This window comes from Protopterus annectens, chromosome 4.part1 (assembly GCF_019279795.1).
Source record: "Protopterus annectens isolate FY-2018-M chromosome 4.part1, PAN1.0, whole genome shotgun sequence".
In the NCBI taxonomy this organism is placed as follows: domain Eukaryota; kingdom Metazoa; phylum Chordata; order Ceratodontiformes; family Protopteridae; genus Protopterus; species Protopterus annectens.
Window position 1 is genome coordinate 197,406,415 of NC_056734.1, and position 22,037 is coordinate 197,428,451.

Sequence of the window (22,037 nt, forward strand, 5' to 3'; positions counted from 1 at the left end):
TGCGGAGAGAGTCACTCTACTCAGACAACAGATTTTCAGTCTTCTGCCAGTAACCAGAGTGAAAGTGAAAACAGTCTTAAAATTTCTAGGAACCATGGCAGCAATGATAACCCTAGTTCCCCTAGCCCAGATGCACATGAGAATTCTGCAGTGCCTCCTTTTTTCTCAATGGTCATTTCAAGAACTTCCCATGTCTCACCAGATCAGAATCACAGAGTCATGCAAGAATGATCTATGATGGCGGCTCCTTTCCAGTCAAGTCACGTTAGGTCTCCCCTTTACTCTACAACAACCTGTGGCGACAGTGACCACGGACACCACCCAGATAGGGTGGGGGGGCATTATCTGGGGAGGATGGTCCAAGGCACATGGCAGAGCATGAGGCCCATTTGTACAGTAATGTCCTAGAGATGAGAGCAGTGCTTTTGGCATTGCAAGCACTTCAGGACTCTCTTCCATTAGGAACAGTTGCAATTCAGACAGACAACATGTCAGTGTTCTAGTACATAAACAAGCAAGGAGGAACCAAATCCTATCCCCTTTGCAGAGAGGCACTCAGAGTATGGCAATGGGCTACATCTTCCTGACGCTTTCTAATAGCAATGCACATTCCAGGGAAATCCAGTGTGATAGCAAACAGACTCAGCAGGGCAATACCCATGCCTCACGAGTGGTCCTTAAAACAAGAGATAGCGGAGATTATATTCTGGAAATGGGGCCAGCCTTGCTGTGACCTCTTCACGACACCCATGAATGCCAAATGCAGCAGCTACTTTGTATTGGTCCCCCCTCTGGGGGAGTCACCAAGAGATGCACTTGTACACGATTGACCCCCAGGACTTCTTTCTGCATTTCCCCCTTTCCTCTAATACCCAAGTCATACAGAAAGCCAAGTCATTGGGAAGCAGGCTAATTCTCATTGCCCCATACTGGCCTCATCAGATTTGGTTTCCCTTCCGCTGGCCTCATCTTCAGGAGGAACCGTGGGTACTGGGCCCACTTCCAGACCTTCTGACTCATACATCCAGAACACCCCACTCCTCCCTCCACACCCTCAAATTGACAACATGGCTGCTCCAGTTCCAAGTTTATTCAGGCTTCATAATTTCACACCGTCAGTGAAACATATCTTAGTATCTTCACACAAGCCTTCAACCAGGAAGTTATATTCCAATAAATGGAGGAGGTTCTCATACTGGGCCACAACGAAAGACATTGATCCTTTTTCTGCCCCTGTCGGCTCTATACTTGAATTCCTGGCAGAGCTTTTTCAACAAGGTTCCACTGCAGCTACTATTCAAGTCCAATTAGCTGCAGTTTCTAGTTATCATATAGGTGACTGGACTCCAAACTTGATGCCACAAAGATTGTGCAAAGCATTTTTAAAAGGTATTTGCCTATTCAGACCTCCCATTAAAGAGCCTCTATCACAATGGGATTTGAATTTTGTCCTATCATATCTAATTTTTCCTCCCTTTGAGCCCTCATCAACTTGTGTGACCTCAAATTTCTGGCATGGAAAACAATTTTATTAGTGGCCATTACTTCTACTAGGAGAGTCTCAGAATTGCAAGCCCTATCAATCAAACTTCCTTACTAGATCTTCCATAAGACTACAGTATCTCTTTCAACTAACCCATCCTTTTTACCTAAAGTGTGTTCTCAAACTAATTTACACCAATCTATTGAGCTGCCAGTGTTTTTCCCCAATCATGGTAACAAGACAGAATACAAGCTCCACCAATTAGATGTGCAAAGGCAACTCCGTTTCTATTTGCACAGAAGCAAAGATTTTAGGAAGACTGATCAATTGTTTATTTTCTTTTCAGACGCAAAAAAAGGTATGCCTGTTTCTAAGGTCACACTCTCAAACTGGCTTTCAAATTGCATCACCTTTATCTACAATACTAATAACAAAGAGCTACCATTCAAGGTCAAGGGACACTCTACAAGGGCCATAGCAACATCATCTGCCTATCTAGCTAGACCATCAATGGACAGTATTTGTGCCACTGCTACATGAGCAAGGCTCCATACCTTTATCACTCATTACAAAGTGGATTTGGCCTCCAGGGACAGGGCCTCTTTTGGTTACACTGTGCTGAAGAGTGTACTCCCATGAGCCACCCACGAAATGTGGTGCTAGGGATGTTATTCCAACCAGTTAGAATGAAGGCGAGATAGGGAAACATAACATAAAGAAGTTAGCGTGTATATTACACTGTCGAAAACTCAAACTGTTGACAGCGTAATAATCGACATGAAAATGTCGAAACCCCCGAACATCGAACACACACAAAAAAAAACACCCAGCCACAACACAAATTGCTCTATGCAGGGGGGGGGAACCCCCCTGCACCCCCCACTACTTAAATATACCTACTCTGAGATCGCACTACATTGCAGTAAATGGAAATATCCCCTTACGGAGATTTCTGTTTACACGCGCGATGACTTTCGCTTTTGACATTTTGGTGCCGACAATATCAGCTTCGATATTGTCGGCCTTCGACAGGGTGAAGTAGACCCAGACGTTATGTACTCACCATAACGTTCCATATTTGTTGTCCATCTCGCGCTTCATTCTTACAACCCTCCCGTCTTCCTCCAGCCCAAGCTTCTAGAGGACTTAGAGGTTTTTTCCCCTTAGGCAAGGAACTTCGCTCACTTTCTTTGTTTTATCTATATTCTACAAATATGACACATGTAAACACATTACTATGGTTAGCAGCAAACAAGATCTGGGGAATTACACTACTGCATGATGGGATAGGTATTAAGCCACGAGGCAAGTGAAAGACTTCGAACTTTAGTATTTGACCGAGTCGGAGCTGAAGATCGGCTCCGAACCCAACCAGTAAGAATGAAGGGCGAGATGGACAACAAACATGGAACATTATGGTGAGTACATAACTTCTTTTTTTGTGTACACCATAATATATACATTACATGCATAAACTGCATTCAGTTTTGCAGTGTGGCTGGCCAGTTCACACTTATTCAGTTACACTAGGTGTGTCATTCCATGCTGACTTTTTAAACAAATGTATGTATGGTTTTAAGATTTAATTGAGATGGAGATAACAACATAAGCAAATAAACTGATTTCGTTACCACTGCTTAAAGAAGCTGACAGCGTTGACATCTCCCAACTATTACTGCAGAACCAACATGACATGATTTGTGAGAGGTATAATTATCTATATAGTCTGGAGACCAACCTCTCACTTACACACTTGGTCATTAAGCAACACATAAAACTACCAATGCCTCCACTGCAGTAAACCAAAATGCTCTGAGGTTTAAAAAAAATGCTCTGTATGCCTCCAAGAATCAGGGCTAAAAAGCCTTGGCAGCAATCCACTAATCCAACTCTTCCATATTCACATAGCTCTGGGAGTCAACAAGTTACAGACTGTAAACCTTCCTCTTCCACCAAGTCTGTGCATCCATCCAATAATGGCCTAGTAATTGGTAACTTCATCATCAGGCAGGCTGACTCTGTGCTGGTTACAGACAAAAACAGAATGACAACTGCATTCCAGTGCTAGGATTCATAATGTCATGAGGGCTCTACAGTCTCTCCAACAGGAGAAATATGACTATAACCTGGTGGTGGCTCATGTGGGTGAGAATGACCTGAGATACTCAACATACTACATGCATAGAGACATACTGGAGCTTGTCATACATGTGCCAAATTCAGGTAAGATTCTGTCCCTTATTAAAATCCTGCCCTTGCCTAGAATGAACCCCAGGTACAAAAAGAAGATAATGGCTTTAACTATTGGTTAAATAGCTGGTGCAAGCTAGAGAGATACAGTATGTGTCACCTTGACCTGAGGTGAATGATCGACAGCTGAACTTGCTTTGTCATGGGTGGCCTGCACCTTTTGTTCCACAGATGTTGCATATTGACTAAAGCACATGCTACATCTCTAGTGCTGTTTTTAGGCAGCCTGCTTTCTGGACTTTCCAACATAGCAAAATAAAATACATTAAATTCCAGCCCTGACAACATCAGGGTTTCTCTGCTCAATTTCAAGGGTCTAAACAATACATTTTCAGATCCCCAGACCTTCCTTCAACTTGAATATATCTATATATGTGTTGTAACATGGACCTGGTTTTATTGTAAAGACAGTAGTCCATTTTCATGGTGTTTCAGTGCTTATCATGCATTTAGAGCAACTGGAAACTGCTGGGAGTGTTAGTATTAATTAGAGACCCAATTATCTATAGCAGATTCCCTATGACCCACAAATAGAACTTTATAAACTTCAAATTATCCTAAACAAACCAAATCATCAGTTTGTAGCATGCTGTAGGTTCAGGGGCGGCCCGTGCTATTGGACTGCCGGACTGCAGCCCCCACAGCTGTAAAGAAATAAAAAAATTAAAATTTGCAGATAAAAACAAAAACGGACTTTTGCACATGCGCATTAGTCCGGACTGCTGATGAGACAGTCTGGAGCATGTGCAGACTGTCTCAGCAGCAGTCCAGACTGCAACATCAGCAGACAGAGTCTCAGATCTCGCGTGGTGGATGTGCTCCAGGAGTCTCGTTGAGGGATCTCACGTGGTGGATGTAATGCACGGGCAGTTATCGCTATGGATTCTGAAGGGATTTGTGTCACTATGGATTTAATGGCGTAAGGGATCTACTGATATTGCTCCAGGTAACAAAGTGTGTGTGTGTGTGTGTGTGTGTAAATGCCCCAGTTGCATATACTGGTGGCTAGAACAAACTCATGGTGGTGTGGTAGGGAATACCTCAGACTTGAACCCTGTACCTTGTATGCAGGTGTTAAGGACCTGAATTCCCTACCCACCACCATTTGTAAAAAAATTGCAGATTTTTGCCTCATATTTGATCTGATCTGTTCCTCATTATATCTGTAGCTTCTAAATGTTGCAATGCTTGATATTTGATGGTGCAGTGGTAGCATTGTTGCCACACAGCTGCAGGTTCTCAGTTTGATTCTTGGCTGGGGTGCCTTCTGTGTGGGGTCAGCATCTTCTCCCTGTGTTTGTGTGGGTTTGCTTTTGTGTCCTCCCATGTTACAAATACGTCTGCATTATTTCTTCCTGGGCCTCTGCTGAAAATTGTTTTTTTGTTCCAAGTCAGACTGTCCTGATTAACAAATGTTAAATAAAATTGACAGGCATTTGAATTTCAGACTTCAGGTTTCTGAATGTTTAATTCCTTACATATTTGATGGTGCAGTGGTAGCATTGTTGCCTCACAGCTATAGGTTTTATGGTTTGATTCTTGGCTGGGGTGCCTTCTGTGTGTAGTCTGCATCTCATCCCTGTGCTTGTGTGGATTTGCTCTGGTGTCCTGCCATTTTACAAAGACATGTGTCTGCAGTATTTCTCCCTGGGCCTCTGCTGAAAATTGTTTTTGTTCCGTCAGAAGTAAAATTGACAGGCATTTGAATGTCAGACTTTATATTCTTCAGAAAATACATAGTAACACAACCTTTTATTCTAGCAATTTTCTAAGTTTATAAGATGAATATTTGAAATTTGTCCTTATTTTTGGGACTGTATTACCCCATTATTGGCTTTGTTCAGGTTTTTTGTGCTAAGGTTGACAGCTATGGCAAGAACTGAATTCACTGAATATGTTTGAGGGCTGTATTCCCTCATTACTGGGTTTGTCCAGGTGTTTTGTGTTAAGAGGTTGACAGCTATGGTGAGAACTGAATTAATTAAATGATAGCCATTTAAGTTTCAGTCTTCCGCTCTTTTACAAAGCAGCTGAGTTGGCATAGTGGTATGTTGCTTTGACTGTTTTGCACAGGGACCGTGGCAGTAAAATGTATGGTGGTAACACAGCATTTTTCTTTCACAAAGCAGGTGATTTGGCATAGTGGTATGTTGCTCTGACTGTTTTGCACAGGGACATTGGTAGTAAAATGTATGGTGGTAACACAGCATTGTTCTTTCACAAAGCAGCCGATTTGGCATAGTGGTATGTTACTCTGACTCTTTTGCACAGGGACATTGGCAGTAAAATTTATGGTGGTAACACAGCATTTTATTCTAGCAACTTTCCAAGATTATACGAGCAATGTTTAATGTGTCCCTGGTTTTTGGACTTTTGACCCCCCCCCCCCAATAAATTTGGCTTTTTCCAGATTTCTTGTGCTGCGAAGTTGAGATGCAGTTGAGTATTGAGTAGATTTTACAAGGAGCTGAGAGCTGCAGGGGAAGAGAAGTTTAGTGCTGCTTATGCTAAGTCAGCTTGCATTGTTAATAGCACAACAGGTTGTGTACTTGCTTTTGATGCAGAAGGTTGTTGGTTCTACTCCCACAAGGGGTGAATGCTGTCGTACTGAAAAAGTTAAGATACTAACTATGAGCCTGTTATCAGTTTGCCATCCATTTCCTATTGCAATATTACTAGCTTATCATTTTTAATGTAATATAGGCAATTTATTCCTCAGGGGCATCAGACACTTTATTTTTCGATGAAACCATGAAATATAAAGGTGTTCGCTAGTAGCAACCTCTTCATTAGTTACAGATTTATTTAATGTGGAATTATTTAGATGACTTTTTTACTTCTTCAGAGATTGTGCATATTTACTGATAATGGTGGACTGTAGAATTGTGCATATTTACTGATAATGGTGGACTGTAGAATTGTGCATATTTACTGATAATGGTGGACTGTAGAAGTTTGAGTAGACTTTTATGATGGAAATGTTCTGAACTGGGCAGTTTTGTCATTATGGGTGCATGCATTTTGTTTCATTGTTTACTGGAAAGATGTTCTGAATTGGGCAGTTTTGTCATTATTGGTGCATGCGTTTTGTTTCATAGTTTACTTGGAAAAATGTTCAAAACAATAGGAAGGTGTATTAAAGAGCACATGTATGTTTCATATGCAAGGGGCCTATGATTTGAAAACAGCCCAGAATTAATCTTTATCTGCCACTGGTAAAATGTATTTTCTTTGAATGTGGGTTTCAATGCTGTTTCAATGAATGTGAGTTTCAAGGGCAGAGAAGTTTTAATGCTGTTTGTTTAGCAGATGTCTTAGTGTTTGTGCTGTAAAATGCAAAATAAAACTTTCGAATGAAGTCCAAATCATCATAGAAGTAAATCAGTATGCACATTAGTGTTTATGGTAAATGGAGTGAAATAGCCAAGTAATGGATCATTGGAATGGCTGCAGGGGGAGGCTCCATTCGACCATGATTTTGTGAGGGGGAAGGGCGGCAAACTTAAAGACAGTCCCAGCTGAACTATACCTCCCAACTGTCCAGATTTTCAAAGAAAGAATAGATTTTTGCTTCTTATTTTTGGTTTGTTTCTCATAAAATTTGTGGTTTTCTGGCAAATCATTTAGGAATTAAGTCACTAAATAATGACAGACACTGAGTTTCAGACTTCATAACCTTCAGAAAAATGCATGCTAAAGTAAGACCTGTTGTTCTATCAACTGTCTCAGTTTATACAAGAGCAATTTTTAGTACTGTTTATATGTTCCCCCAATATATTTGGCCTTGTCCAGATTTATTGCATTAACAGGTTGAGAGGTACATGCAAATAAATTGCTTTATAGAATTAGGTATAGCCAAACCTCTCAACTGTCCCTGATTTTGGCTCAAAATGTTGCTCTTCCCCCTAATAATCTCTCCGCAAAATAGCAATTTTGGAAGAAAACATGGAGGGTTTACAATTAAGAAATAACTGTAATAATCAGAGTTATAGATTACTTTTATTTCAGAAATGCATGTAGATTCTTTTATTTTGTCAGCTGCTCAAGTTAGCAGTACTAATATTAAAGTGTCCCTTCTTTGACAGGTTCCCAGCTGTATTGTGTGGCTATTTTATATTTTTACATCACATTTTGGTCAATTTTTCATAAAATTGTGTTTTTTTTGGCAAATTAGTGACAGATCATTAAAGACTGAAGTTAGAAAATAATGACAGACATTTGAGTTTCAGATTTCATACCATTCAGAAAATTCATACTAATGCAAGACCTATTCTATTATCTTTCTAAGTTTATAAGAGCAATATTTAAAAATTGTCCTTATTTTTGGGCCTCTGTCCCACTTCTTTGTATGGCTTTGTCCAGATTTCTTGCTCTGAGGTTGAGAGGTATGACAAATGTGTCAGGGCCATCACAGTCAGCCAGAGACATTTCAAATTGTGACATACTTGTTGCACCCCACTCCCTCATGTAGTGACTCTGGATGTGTCGAAGCAAGGCAAGGAGTAGTTTTGCAGTGTAAATGTGCAGAGTATCCCCCCATCCAAGGTAGACACAAGTACTAGAGTAGCTTTTCATCTGTCCTTGATTTTTGCAGAATGGTTTGGTTTCTGTCATATTTTTTGTACTGTTGATTTATGCTTATTACTCAAAGTGCCTGTTGCTCTGTGTTTAAGTAGCAAAACTTTAATGACTATCAGGTAAGCTTGGCTGAAATCGTAAGATGCAAGTAAGCTTTAATAAGCATACTGTTAAAGAATTGCCAACATTGAAAGCCTTTCTGTTGTTGCCATGTAGAGAATACTTAACTAGATAATGTATAAGCCTTGGGTATTGAAATGCATATGACAGTATTTGTCATAAAGGACAGGATTACATTATTTTAAGAAGCTCATTACGCTTGGAGACTTCCAGTCATCTCTGCAGGCTTTACCCCTAAACTAAACAGAATGCCAATTGTATGGTCCATAAACTGTACAGTAATCCTTTTAAGCAATGTATCTTGAGCTTATTTCTTGTTTGCTTTTCATTTTTTACTTTGATCATGTTTTCCCCATGAAACAAGTAGATAGTTGTCAGGCAGCAGGTCTTTTTTTGGATAAGAAACATTTTTACAAGTGGGGGCATCAGAGATTTCTACTTTCAGCATGTTACTTGGCACTTTAATAAAGCTGAATATAAATTATAATTAGAACTGCAGTGCAAGAAGTGGTTTGAGTTGAGTGCTGCTTGTTTTTCTTATACTTGATTTTGACTGGCATTCCATTAATGTATTTAAAAGTAATTTATTTTTTCATGCCTCACAACCTTTTTGTTTCCATCTAGATATTAAGTAAGCTGTCATGCAGCCAATGCATTGAAATATTTTTATTCTTCTACACTTCATTTTGTCTTGATTGGACTCTCATAATGACGGTTTGGCACCCAGGGCAGTGTATTTAGTTAGTTTTTGTGGTTTTGAGCATAGCTCCTCCCCTTTCTAGTTGGCCACACCCCTTCCCATTGACCCCACCCATTCAGCTGTCTCCTGCAGCCCCACTTTGATTTGAAGTCACCAGCCACCACTGTGTAGGTTACCTTTCATGTTTTAAATGTGCTTACTGAACTATCCCATGAATAAAAATATCTTTCTGATCAATGTTTTTAACTGTCCACCCTAGCTAGAGCGCATATACCACAAAGTTTAGGTACATCCATAGAATCATAGACGTAGTGAAAGCTAACTTCCTTGTACGTATAGGTAGCCAGGCCACTAGTGGTCAAGATCTTCTTGACCTCATCCTCACTAATGTCGTTCTTACTTGCAGTACTGCCATAGCATCCTCATCTCTGGTCAAATCCAGTCAAGAATCAGTAATCTTCTCCTCTTGGGCATCTAAATGCACCACAACAAATACATCTGAATTCAGACTGCAAAATTTCTATCTCCCATGTAGCCTCAGCTGTCACTTATGCCATTGAATTTGTCTCCCATCTCATAGATAGCATAAACCATTTAGTCTCAGTCAGAATTAAATTCATGGGGAAGATAAAAATGATCCACCTTGGTGGAATGCTAGCATTAATAAGCTCCATAATAAAAGAAAAAAAGTTAATTAAGGCTTATTACATAAAGACTCAAAAAAGGAAAAAGTCAAGGGCAGTCAGCTAGGCTGAGCCTTTGTTGCATATATATATATATATATATATATATATATATATATATATATATATGAATAAATATCAAAGAATAAAACTTTATAGAAAGGATTGCTGGAGGAATAATTTATTGCATCGAGAGAGCATGCATCCTAAGCATATTTATAACAACATTATTACTAATCAAATGGTTAGAGTCTCTAAATTAACATCTCAGACATCAGCATATCATAAACACAAACACAACCTGACTGAGAATTTTTTATCTAGAGGTTATAGTAAAAGACAAGTTTTTGAAGCTATCTCATTGGGTGATTCACACAGACAATCCGATGGAGCACCTCTGATAAACAGGACACATAGACACTCACAGCCCCCCAAATGCAGGCACAGTGACAATCACCACAGGATTGTCATTCCTTTCACCAATAGGAATAACAACATCTTGAATGTATTTAGGAAGCATTGGAGTATTTTGATGGCTGACGATGTGATTAGTTCTTTAGTTGACACAAGACCTAGAGTGGCATATAGGAACATGCCCTCATTAAATAGGTTGTTATGCTATGACCGATGTCACTCTAATACAACTCAGAGTCACAAAACAGGTACTTTACCTTGTTATACTTGTAACCAATGCAAATATGTATCCACTACTGACACTTTTACACATCCTATAACCAACAAGAGATATTTATTTAAACATCATGCCACTTGTAAATCTATGAATTTAGTATATGTAGCAACATGTAAAGTTTGCATGAAGTTCTATGTGGGCATGACAACTAGGTCGCTACGAGAGCGTATAAGAGAGCATGTTTATGCTATTAGTAAAAGCAACATCACCAATGCTCTCGCGAAACATACAGTAGAACTAGGAAGCACACACAATTTTGTTTTTCAAGTTCTGGAACTTGTCAACATAGGGAAAAGATTGGGCAATTCAAAAAATAGAATAGAGGAAAGGGAGAGTAAGTGGATAATGAAACTGCAAGCCCATAGATTTGGGCTTAATGAAAGGATATCCATCAAGCCTTTCTTAATGTCTAGGTCCCTAAAGCACTGATAATGATCATCTCATCAGGTCTTATTGCTTTTATTACTTAATTGCTACTATTTAATTGTTTTAATGAGTGTTATGATGTCATTATGCTTCTTGTATAAAAGGTGGGGGATTTTTTACTGCATTTATATCTGATGAAGCGTTGAGAAGCAACGTGAAAGCGCTTATATTACTGCAGTTTTTGATGTTTGTCTTCCAATAAATGTGGATTATCGTTTTTACTTGAAGAGTTTTTGGAGTTTTTATTCAACTTGGCTTCGCATGGTGCACTCTTTATTATTATTTTTCATATGAATAAATATACTTATGTGTGTGTGTGTATATATATATATACATACACACACACACACACACACACACACACACACACACACACACACACACACACACACAGTGGATATAAAAAGTTTACACATCCCTGTTAAAAATGTTATTTATTTATTTTATTTTACATTTGTTAACCGGGGAAGTCCGACTGGACACAGGTCCGTTTTCAGCAGAGGCCCGGAGAAAAAAGTTCCACATAACAATAAGACAATATATGAGTATATATACTTGACATAACAATAAGAAAACATATGAGTATATAATTATTAATTCAAGAATACACACAGTCATACATAGGTGTCAATTACTAGGTAGTAACAATAGTGAAAGATGTTTACTGCTGGAAAGAAAAAAGAGAAAGAAAAAAAATTGAGAGTTTTTTTTTTTTTTTTTTAAGGTTACTGTTCTGTGTAGAACCTTACATAAGTTAAATAGGTCGACTGGCATTGTAATGGTCTTAACACTGGATAACAGGTATACAGTGAAAGACAGGGAGGAATGGTTGGATCTTGGTAGAATCCTGACAAAAGTGCAGTGTGTGGATTTACCAAGGGAGTAGCATGGGCAAAGCCAGTTATTTAAGTAATGGGTTTTGAGGAGTTTTTTTTAATTGGAGGAGGAGGTGGTAGAAGTTAATTGGCTTGGGAGTGAATTCCAGATGTTGGCAATGGAGCAGGCAAAGAGAGATTTCCTAGCTTCATTTTTATGTTTGATGACATTGATGAGGTTTTGATTATTGGATCTTAAGGCTCTAGTGGTGGTGTAGGGATGGATTAAATGCTGAAATGCTGTTTTTTTTTTTTGGATGGTAGTAGAGTTTGTGTGTTATCGAGAGTTGGTTGAGTAAGAGTAGCTGTGGTAACTCAAGCCAATTAAGTTGCCTGAGGGCAAGGCAGTGATGCCAGGTTTTTGTGATATAAAAATATGAGACCACAATAAATCATTTTAAAACATTTCCCACCTTTAATGTGACCTATAACCTGTACAATTCAATTGAAAAATAAACAAATCTGTTAGGGAGAAAAATATAAAAAATAAAAACGTACAATAAGTTGGCTGCATAAGTGTGCACACCCTTCAACTAATACTTTGTTGAAGAACCTTTTGATTTAATTACAGCATTCAGTCTTGGGTACACACCTGCCATCAATTAAAGAGACTCTGATTAACCCCAAATAAAGTGCAGCTGTCCTAGTAGGATTTTCCTGACATTTACTCAGTTGCCTGCTACAGCAAAAGTCATGGTTCGCAGAGGGCTTGCTTACAAAGCATCAAAGGGATCTCATTGTTGAAAGGTATCAGTGAGGAGAAGGGTGCAAAAAAATTTAGACAGCATTGGATATACCATGGAACATAGTGAAGACAGTCATCAAAAAGTGGAGAAAATATGGGACAAAAGTGACATTACAAAGGACTGGACATCACTCCAAAATTGATGAAAAGACAAGATGAAAACTGGTCAGGGACGCTGCCAAGAGACCAAAAGCAACACTGAAGGAGCTGCAGGAATTTCTGGCAAGTACTGGTTGTGTACTACATGTAACAACAATCTCCCGTATTCTCCATATGTCTGGGCTATGGGGTTGGGTTGCAAGATGGAAGCCTTTTCTTGCATAGAAAAACATCCAGGTCCAGCTAATATTTGCAAAACAATACATCAAGTCTCCCAAAAGCATGTGGGAAAATGTGTTATGGTCTGATGAGACCAAGGTTCAACTTTTTGCCTACAATTCCAAAAACAAAACTTTGCATCAACAAAAGAACACTATCCCCACGGTGAAGCATGGGGTGGCAGTATCATGCTTTAGGGTTGCTTTTCTTCTACTGGAACTGGGGCTTTAGTCAAAGTGAAGGGAATTATGAACAGTTCCAGATACCAGTCACTTTTGCCCCAAAACCTTCAGGTGTCTCTAGAAAGCTGAAGAATAAGAGGAATTTCACCTTTCAACATAACAATAACTCCAAGCAAATATCCAAATCAACAAAAGAATGGCTTCACCAGAAGAAAATTAAAGTTTTGGAATGGCTTGGCCAGAGTCCAGACTTAAATCCGGTAGAAAATCTGTGGGGTGACCTGAAGAGGGCTGTGCACAAGAGATGCCTTTGCAGTCTGACAGATTTGGAGTGCTTTTGCAAGGAAGAGTGGGCAAATATTGCCAAGTTAAGATGTGCCATGCTGATAGACTCCTACCCAAGTAGATTGAATGCTGTAATTAAATCAAAAGATGCTTCAACAAAGTATTAGTTAAGTGTGCACACTTATGCAACCAGCTTATTGTACGTTTTTTATTTTTTTTATATTTTTTTCCCCTAACAGATTTGTTTGTTTTTCAATTGAACTGTACAAGTTATAGGTCATATTAAAGGTGGGAAAAGTTTTGAAATGATTTATTGTAGTCTCATTTTTTATATCACAAAAACCTGGCATTTTAACAGTGGTGTGTAAAGTTTTAATATCCACTGTAGGTATATTTATATGTGTGTCTGTGTGTGTGTGTGTGTGTGTGTGTGTGTGTGTGTGTGTGTGTGTGTATTTTTATATATATATATATATATATATATATATATATATATATATATATATATATATATATATGGGTTCACTACTGAATCCCGAAATTACACAATCACAAAGCCCAAAATACCGAGACTATAAGCCCGAAACCCCACATTACCGAAATGTTAAAACCGCGAAATTCAAAATCACGAAACTACTACATACATACAGCACACACACAAATATACACATGGCCTCCCCCAATAACCAAACAAACCACCCTACACTAAAGATAAGCAGGGGGCTTCGCCCCCCCCTGCACTCCCCACACCTCCCTACTTTAATATTCGCACAAACATACACACAAGGCAAACTCACACCCACACATTACAGCCCCTCACACACACACACACACACACACACACACACACACACCACAGTCACAACACACACTTACACACACTAAAGCCCCTCACAAACACACTTACACACACATACTTACCTGAACCGCAACACCAGAAGCGCTAACTCAAAATCCCTTAACATCGGGATTTTGAATTTCGCGCTTCTGGTCTCTCTGTAATGTGGGGTTTCAGCTACATGGTCTCGAGCTTTTGAAATTTGAGATTTCAAAAGTTCGAGATTTAGTAGTGTTCCCATATATATATATATATATATATATATATATATATATATATATATATACATAGAGAGAGAGATAGATATAGATATATATATAAATATCCTACTTTCTAAGACAACTTTTTCCTTCCCTGCATCTGAACATCAGCTGCCACCAGCTCCTTTGCTCATTCACTGGGTCTGCTAGACCTACCGTAGCCTCATCAGCATCAACTCAACCCACATCCAGGGCTGGTGAGGAGATCAGAGACGATGGTGCAGGAAGATATTGCTGTTAAGGAGTGTGCTATAACCCTCCACTACGCCATGGCAGCCTTGTGAGCTCTTCAGTCACTGCCTTCTGGGGTGCACAATAGTGATTATCTAGATGTTTACACCTCTCATTTCTCCTTAACGTTTAGAAAATTCTGAAATTCCAGAGCCCATCTCATTTAGGTGCTTACTCATCTGTGAGGGTGATTAGGTACTTCTTCACAACCGACAGCAGATACATTTGTATGTGGCACTTTTTAAACAGGAAAGTCATTACAGTTCAGTTTGATAGCCAGTGCCAAGTAACTGCAAAGTAATTGTGATCAATACTTGGGAATAAACTTTGGCATGCATCTGCTTTATTTATGTAGGATTCAGGGTTTGAATTTAAGGAAAGTAGACACAAATGTTAGTAAGGACAGCAGTCAGAGTTATAGCCTAAGTCCAGCAGTATAAATGGCAATGGGTTTCATTCCATTCTCTTCTTTTGTTAATACTGTGGGACACTCAAGTTTGTCCCCAGTACTGATGTTAGAATATAGAGGCCCCATCAGTGTAGATGAAACACTTCTGTACTAAGTGATCTGTCAGCTTAAAAAAAACTGTAATATTTTGGAAACAACTTACGATGAAATCATGCAACATTTTCAGATTTCACCCAGTCCATCATGCTTTGCTGCCTCTAGCCAATGCAGACTATCAGTATGAATAGAAGCAGATAAGTTATTTCATAGTCTAATGAATATTTTTGCACTAACGTAATTTTGTCTCTTTTAGGATCAAAGAATAGCCCACACACCATATCATGCCCTGTCACTAGGTGAAAGAGACATTTATAATGCACGGAAACAGTTACTTGATCGTATGGGAACACTCCTTCGAGAGGCAGTAGTTCTAAAAGAAAAACAACGTTTGCTTGATGAAGTGCAACATGGAATCAGAAGTAAGCAAGAGAGATTTTTTTGTGCTAGTAATGGTATGAGTTGGTACAGTTAACCACTTCTTCTCTATGATGTTGTAATTGTCAGCCATTTGTGTGACATGAAACTATGCCTAAAATGGTGGATCACCAGTGTTTGTAGATCTTAGACAATGCTTAACCCTCTCTAGGTTTTTTAACACTCTCTGTCATAGACATGTTTGATTTTCTTCTCTGCCAGATTCTGGAATATATCAGGAACAACTTGAAATGGAGCACCTATCTGATTCAATAGGTTCATAGGTTCATAGGTTCATACTAGGCTATCTGCCCAAGGGCATTTATAAGCCTAGCCCATAGTTATGTGGCTTTCGCCACCCCTTTAGTTTGAATAAAAACTATGCCTATCATTTTGCTGTGCCTCTGTCAAGCAGTGACACTGAAGTAATCCCTGGGGTATATCTGCAATCTCCCATTCATTGGTCAAGATTACTCTTGAACAAGGCCAGAGAGGTGCTCTGCCTCACATGTACCGGGATTTTGTTCCACAGCATAGGGAGTCTCTGGGTGATGAATCTGTCCCTCCAGCACGTTCTATTTATAACCGTGTCAAGGTTTAAGTCTCCCGCCCTTGTGGTTCTGAGGGATCTAGATTTTTTGAGGTGAAGCATATTCATCAAATCTGGGTTTGACATGGCCTTATATGTCAGGCACAGGTCACCTCTGAGCAAGCGGTATGAGACTGAATAGAGCTGGAGTTCTTTCAGTCGGGCAGCATAAGACATATTTTTGAGACCCTTTATCCTTTTGGTGAGGAACTTTTGGGGCCTTTCAAGCTGCAGCAGGTGTCTGGTCAGATACATTCCGAACGGGGCATTGTACTCAATCATAGGTCTAATAAGTGATGAGTACAGGTGGACGATGACCTCCCTTGATCTAGATGTGAATCCCTTCATGATCAGGTGGGTGATATAGAAGGTTTTCCTAACTACTTTAGCAACATGAGTGTCAAACGAAGGCTACTGTCAACCTGGGTCCCCAGATCTCTGATGACTTTTTCTGTGCTCAGTGGATTGCCACCTATATGGTAGCTAGGGGTAACCTTGTTTTTCCCGAAGGGTATGACTATGCATTTTTTGGCGTTTAACTTCAGGCCATGGCTCTGGTACCAGTTATCCGTTTCTGTGAGGCCCTTCTGGAGGATATCTGTGTCAGATGTGTTTTCGACTATGGCCCAGTTTGCAGTCATCTGCAAACTTTCTCAGCCATAACCCTCCTGTGTTTGCTTGTACTTCAGAAAAGTAGATGCCGAACAAGAGTGGACCCAGGACTGAGCCCTGTGGGACACCACTTGTGACAGGCTTTGAGTCTGACATGGCTCCAGCAACTCTGACCCTGTGGGTTCTGTCACTTAGCCAGTTTGCAACCCATCTTGTGATGTATGGGTTTACATTCAAGCTGATGAGTTTTTCGATGATACCTGAGTGGGGTATTGTGTCAAGGCCTTTGCCAGGTCGAGGTAGGCTGTATGGACTGCCTTTCCTCATCAATGGCCTTGGTGACTGTCTCGAAAAAGTCAACCAAGTTTAAGAGGCAGGATCTGCCTTTGACAAAGCCAAACTGAGTTGGATCCAAAGTCTGCAAGTTCCCTATGTCTTTATTTATGAGTTCCATTATGATCCTCTCCATGGCTTTGCAGATAAGGCTTGTCAAGCTAATGGGGCGGTAATTTCCAGGGTCTGTGGAGGCACCGCCCTTATGAAGTGGGACCACAGTCGCCGTCGCCACTCCTTGGGCATGATCCTGAGATGAGGCTAAGATTAAACAGCTGTCCTAACTGTGGGTTTAATTCCTCGTTGAGTTCATGAAGCACACAGCCGGGGACACCATCCGGTCCCATGGATGCTGTGTTTTGCCTTAGTGAGGGCAGTTCTCACCTGGGCGTTGGAGATGTTTGGGGGCTACAATCCTCTGGAATAGATATCTCTCCTTTTGGGAGTTTGCACTGAACCTGTCAGCCAGTATGTTGGCAATGTGTGTAGGTTCAGTAATTTTCACATCATTTTGAACTAATTCTGAGCATATCTGGGAGTTTCCTCCTAGGTTTCTAACATAGCTAAAGAAGGCCTTATGATTCTCTTTAGAGCCCTTGGCGATTTTTCTCTCAAAATTTGCCTTGGATGATTTTATGAGAGCTCTTAGTTTTTACTTATAATGATCAAAGGTGTCTTACCTTTCAAGGATTTTGCTCTATCTTGTAGTAGCTTCCTCCTTTTGTTGTAGAGCTTGTTTATGGCTGGGGTCCACCAGACTGGACGCTTGCCTTTGGTACAGAGAGTCTTAGTTTTGTTTGGGATTGCCTGATCCATGCAGTCCTGTAGGTGCTGGTAGAAGGCATTTGTAAGTGATTCAGCGGTTTGAGTAATGTTTACCACTGGCTCAGGGGCCTTAAAGGAGACCACACTAGTTTTTAGAAGTGTGAAATCGGCTTTTGAGAAGTTTTTCACTGTGGTCTTTTTGTTTCAGGTGGGGCGGGATGAGGACCTCCAGCGAGATTAGTTTATGATCTGATCTCACCAGTGAGGGGTATACTTCCGGTGTTGAACATTTTGATCCCATGTTCGTGATGATGAGATCAAGTATGTTTTCTCCTCTTGTGGGGATGGTGACTAGTTGTTCCATGGCATTTGAGTTTATGAACTCCAGGAATCTTTGGGTTAGAGTGTTCGGGCTTGAGTAGTGTTCCCAGTCTATATTAGGGTAGTTGAAGTCACCTAGTATGATGGTGTTTGGAGATACATTTATCCCCTCCAATGTTTTCAGGAAGGCCATGTGAGGTTCCTGAGTGTGAGAGGGTGGCCTGTAACATGCTACAAATTGCAGAGCAGTCTTGCCTATGGTTAATTGCACCTGGATGGTCTCCGATGCATCATGCGTTGCCACCAACCTTGAGGTGTGGGTGTCCTTTATGAATATGGACACCCCCCCCTTTCTTGGTGTTGTCCGGATTTTGGGGCCGGAACGCATGATATGAGGTGAAACCTGTTAGTGCTGGGGTGCTCTCAGGAGCCTTGAACCAGGTTTCTGTCACAGCACAGACATCGATGTTCTCCATATTGAGAAGGGCCTCGAGTGCATCTTGAGATTGAGACTTCTGGCATTGAGCAGCATTACCCTTAGTTTTTTCCTTTTGGTGTTCTAGGGTGGTAGGTTTAGAATTTGAGCCTTGCCTAAAAAGGCACTATGGGGTGGCAAGAGCCTTTGCCAATATCCGGAAGCCCAGGGTGACAGGTGCAAGCCGTCCCTTGCGAAGCAGCGTGGCTTGTCCAGCATGTCATCCCAGGCAGACAGACATTGGATCCCCTTTGAATGACACCAGAATTTAAGCCAATTATTAAAGCTGATCATCTTATCACTGTATTGTGGCATCATTCTAGGTGAAGGTAGGATACTGCTCAAGGTCAGGGTCATACCTGCCTGGGCTACATAATCAGAGAGCTCCTCGATGTCCCTTTTCATGTAGTCCAAGGAGGTACGTCTCAGGTCGTTGACACCAGCGTGGACAATGACTGAGTCGTACTTGTACCTGCTGTTGAGAGACCTGAGTGCTTGCGTTATGTGGCAGATTCTAGCGCCCTTACAGGCAGCTTACTGTGACCTTCTCTTTACTCAGTCTGGTGAGCGGGACGTCAGTGTGTCTGACTATGGAATCACCAATGACAAGTGTGTCTGGCATTTTGTTTGGCCTTAAGGGCTGTGACTGTTTGACACTCTGACTGTGTGGTCTATGTGTTGCATGTGTTGGGTCGTGACGTGGTAGTTGTTTGGGTGTCTGCTTTGGTGGCCTCTGCTGTTTTGGTAAATTTTTGATCAGAGCCTCCGAGTATGTCTTTGTGTGAGTATGTGTATGATTTGAAGTTGTGATGGTACCATGTGTGACTGGGTATGTATTGTGTGTGGTTATCTTCTCCTCCTGTCTGGTCTTGCCAGTCCTATGTTGAGAGAGCTCAGCCTCCAGTTTGGCCGTATAGTTGCATCTCTCGCATGTATTTGTGTTTTGTGGGAGAAGGAGAGGATTGTCTGTGTACATGAGGCAGTTGTAACATTGCCTCAATATTCCCAGGTTCACCAGTTGAGCTGGAGAGGACACTAGCAACTGATCCCTCGACATACTAGAAGTAGTAGATAAAGAGACTTTCAAAGGACTCCGGGGGAAGTGGATTTTAGGCTGGTGGGGTACTATCTATCAGAATTTACCAAAGGTGAACTTTAAAAATGCAGTGTTTATAATAGAATATTTTGAAAATAAGTAATTTACTCTCTAATCTTACTGCAACCCTTCAATTCATATTCATGTTCAGAGTGATGAAGGAAGCTTTCCTGACTGTATGTCATTAAGCATGGTATCTAAGCAGGAATTTTGATAACTTGTAATTTGAGCTTTTAAGATGAAAGCAAACCTGGTGTGGACTCCCTGTTAGTGTTTCAATCAAAACATGACTAAAAGCAGAGTATAAGGAACAACATCTGTAAGAAGACTCTTGGCACAAATGTTTAAGCAGAATTCAGCCTGCTATTCATACTTTATTTACAAAATTCTCAGCATGTACAGAAGAGCTTTTCCTTACTAAATGAGATACTTTTGGTGTTCTCTTTTTGAATTCTAATTTAGGTATTATTTTCCTGAAGTTCTGTCTTATCATACCCTCACACAAGAGTATAAATAACTAAGTGCCCCGGCAATTTGTTGTCACAGGAAAACGTTTTGTAATGCAATGTATTTGAACATATCTTCCGCATATGATCAACATCAGAACTGCACATTTTCATTGTCTGCATTACTTGAATAGCATTTCATATTCACTTGCATCAGTACTTCATTGTTGCTGGAATGAAAAATGAATTGGTCAGAGCATGAGTTATTTTTTTGAAGGTATATTTGTTTTGTTCTATCTTCCAAATTGAAAAAAAAAAACTAACCTGTTTTGTGGACTGGTACTTCTTCTGAGTAACTGTTACCTGTTGTGGAGATAGGGCTGTCCAATGATTCCAGTGGCTCTTTCAAACCATTTTACCATTATTATTTATAAACAAAAATATTCTTTTTTTACTGGATGGTAGATAAATATGAGTTACAGTTGTTATTTAAAGCAGAGCCCTCAGTTTTGGCTCAAGGTGAAGTATCACTTGCTGTTGTTGGGCCTGTTACTCCTAGCAATGGAAGAACCCACAGCAGAAGTAAGAGAGGCACTAGAAGAGGCAGAAATGCAAGGAGGAGGAGGAAAAGCCAGGTTCCACCTAGTTGTAGAGGACTGTATGTATCTAGCAGAGAATGTAAAGAGAGCAGTAAATAAAGTTATATAACAATTTGAGGGTTTTTGTAATGTAACCTAAAAAAACACTGTGAGGGTAGGAACAGGATAAGGAAGGGAGCAAATGACTTAAAAAGAAGGATACTAGTTTAAACAGAACCAAAATATCCAATGTTGAAGGTTTGTGAACCAGAGTGCATTACAAGGGAAGTGAACTACTAAAAGCTAGCAGATGACATTGGGAAACACTAAGGAAATAGAAGGGCAAAGCTTAGAACATTGCAAACAGAATGAACACAGTGACGATGATAGGCCTAAAAGCAGGATAAATGGTGAGACACATCCCCATGGCAAAGAAGGAAGGAGTAATTAGGGACATCCAAAAGACATGTAATACATTTATCTGGGGAAGAAAAAGAGCAAGGTTTAGTAAAGGAAGATTCAGAACTAGTACTAACAAAGGTGACTGGAGAGCATCAGAATTCAAGAGGTATAGCAAAGCATACACCATTAATCAGTGGTTAAGGAAAACATATAGAAAGATAGGGAGGGACCTGGAGGAGTGAACCCAGAGGGAAAGAGGGTTAAAGGGAAGAAAAGAAAGTTAAGTGGCTATGAGAGAAAATTAAACTTGTTTTGAACCAAATTGGGCTAAAAGGGAACTTGGATATAATGGGCTCAGTGGTGAGATTTATGAGCAAGAGGAATGAGGTAAAGCAAGATGGGAAGAAGACAACATAATTGTCAGAGAAGGGGTCATTCAAACTAGGGAAAATCCTCCAGAGAAATGAAAAAGGCAAAGTAACAGTGAAAACAATGAGGAGTGGGAGACAATCTGGTCACAATTAAAGGGAGGATGATGGAAGAAGATCAGAACAGAAGTGCTGAGAAAAATAGTGGCAAGCATAAAAAACAGGAGTCAAAGACAGCAAAGAGAAAGGAGAACTGGATACCATTTGGAAAGGAAAATAATGCAGTGGGCTAATCTATAAAGACATCAGACAAGAAGGAGAAGAGGTAGAATCCAGAAACTAAGAAAAAGCAGGGAAGAGAGACAAGGATGGAATGGTACAGATGAGGAGTGGAAAGAAGTTTGGGAAATGGCAAAAGGCTCAAAGATCCTAAACAGTAAATGGGATACCTATCTGAGAGTACTA

General features: G+C 40.2%; 1 protein-coding gene across 1 annotated transcript in view; it reads left to right on the forward strand.

The window, feature by feature from the left end:
- The window catches only part of ANKMY1 (ankyrin repeat and MYND domain containing 1), a 1,970,922-nt gene that overhangs the window by 1,370,009 nt on the left and 578,876 nt on the right, over positions 1 to 22,037 (forward strand). Inside the window, exon 14 of the mRNA XM_044070101.1 lies at positions 15,427 to 15,592. Within this exon, the coding sequence (XP_043926036.1) occupies positions 15,427 to 15,592 (166 nt within the window). The remainder of the gene's footprint in view (positions 1 to 15,426; positions 15,593 to 22,037) is intronic.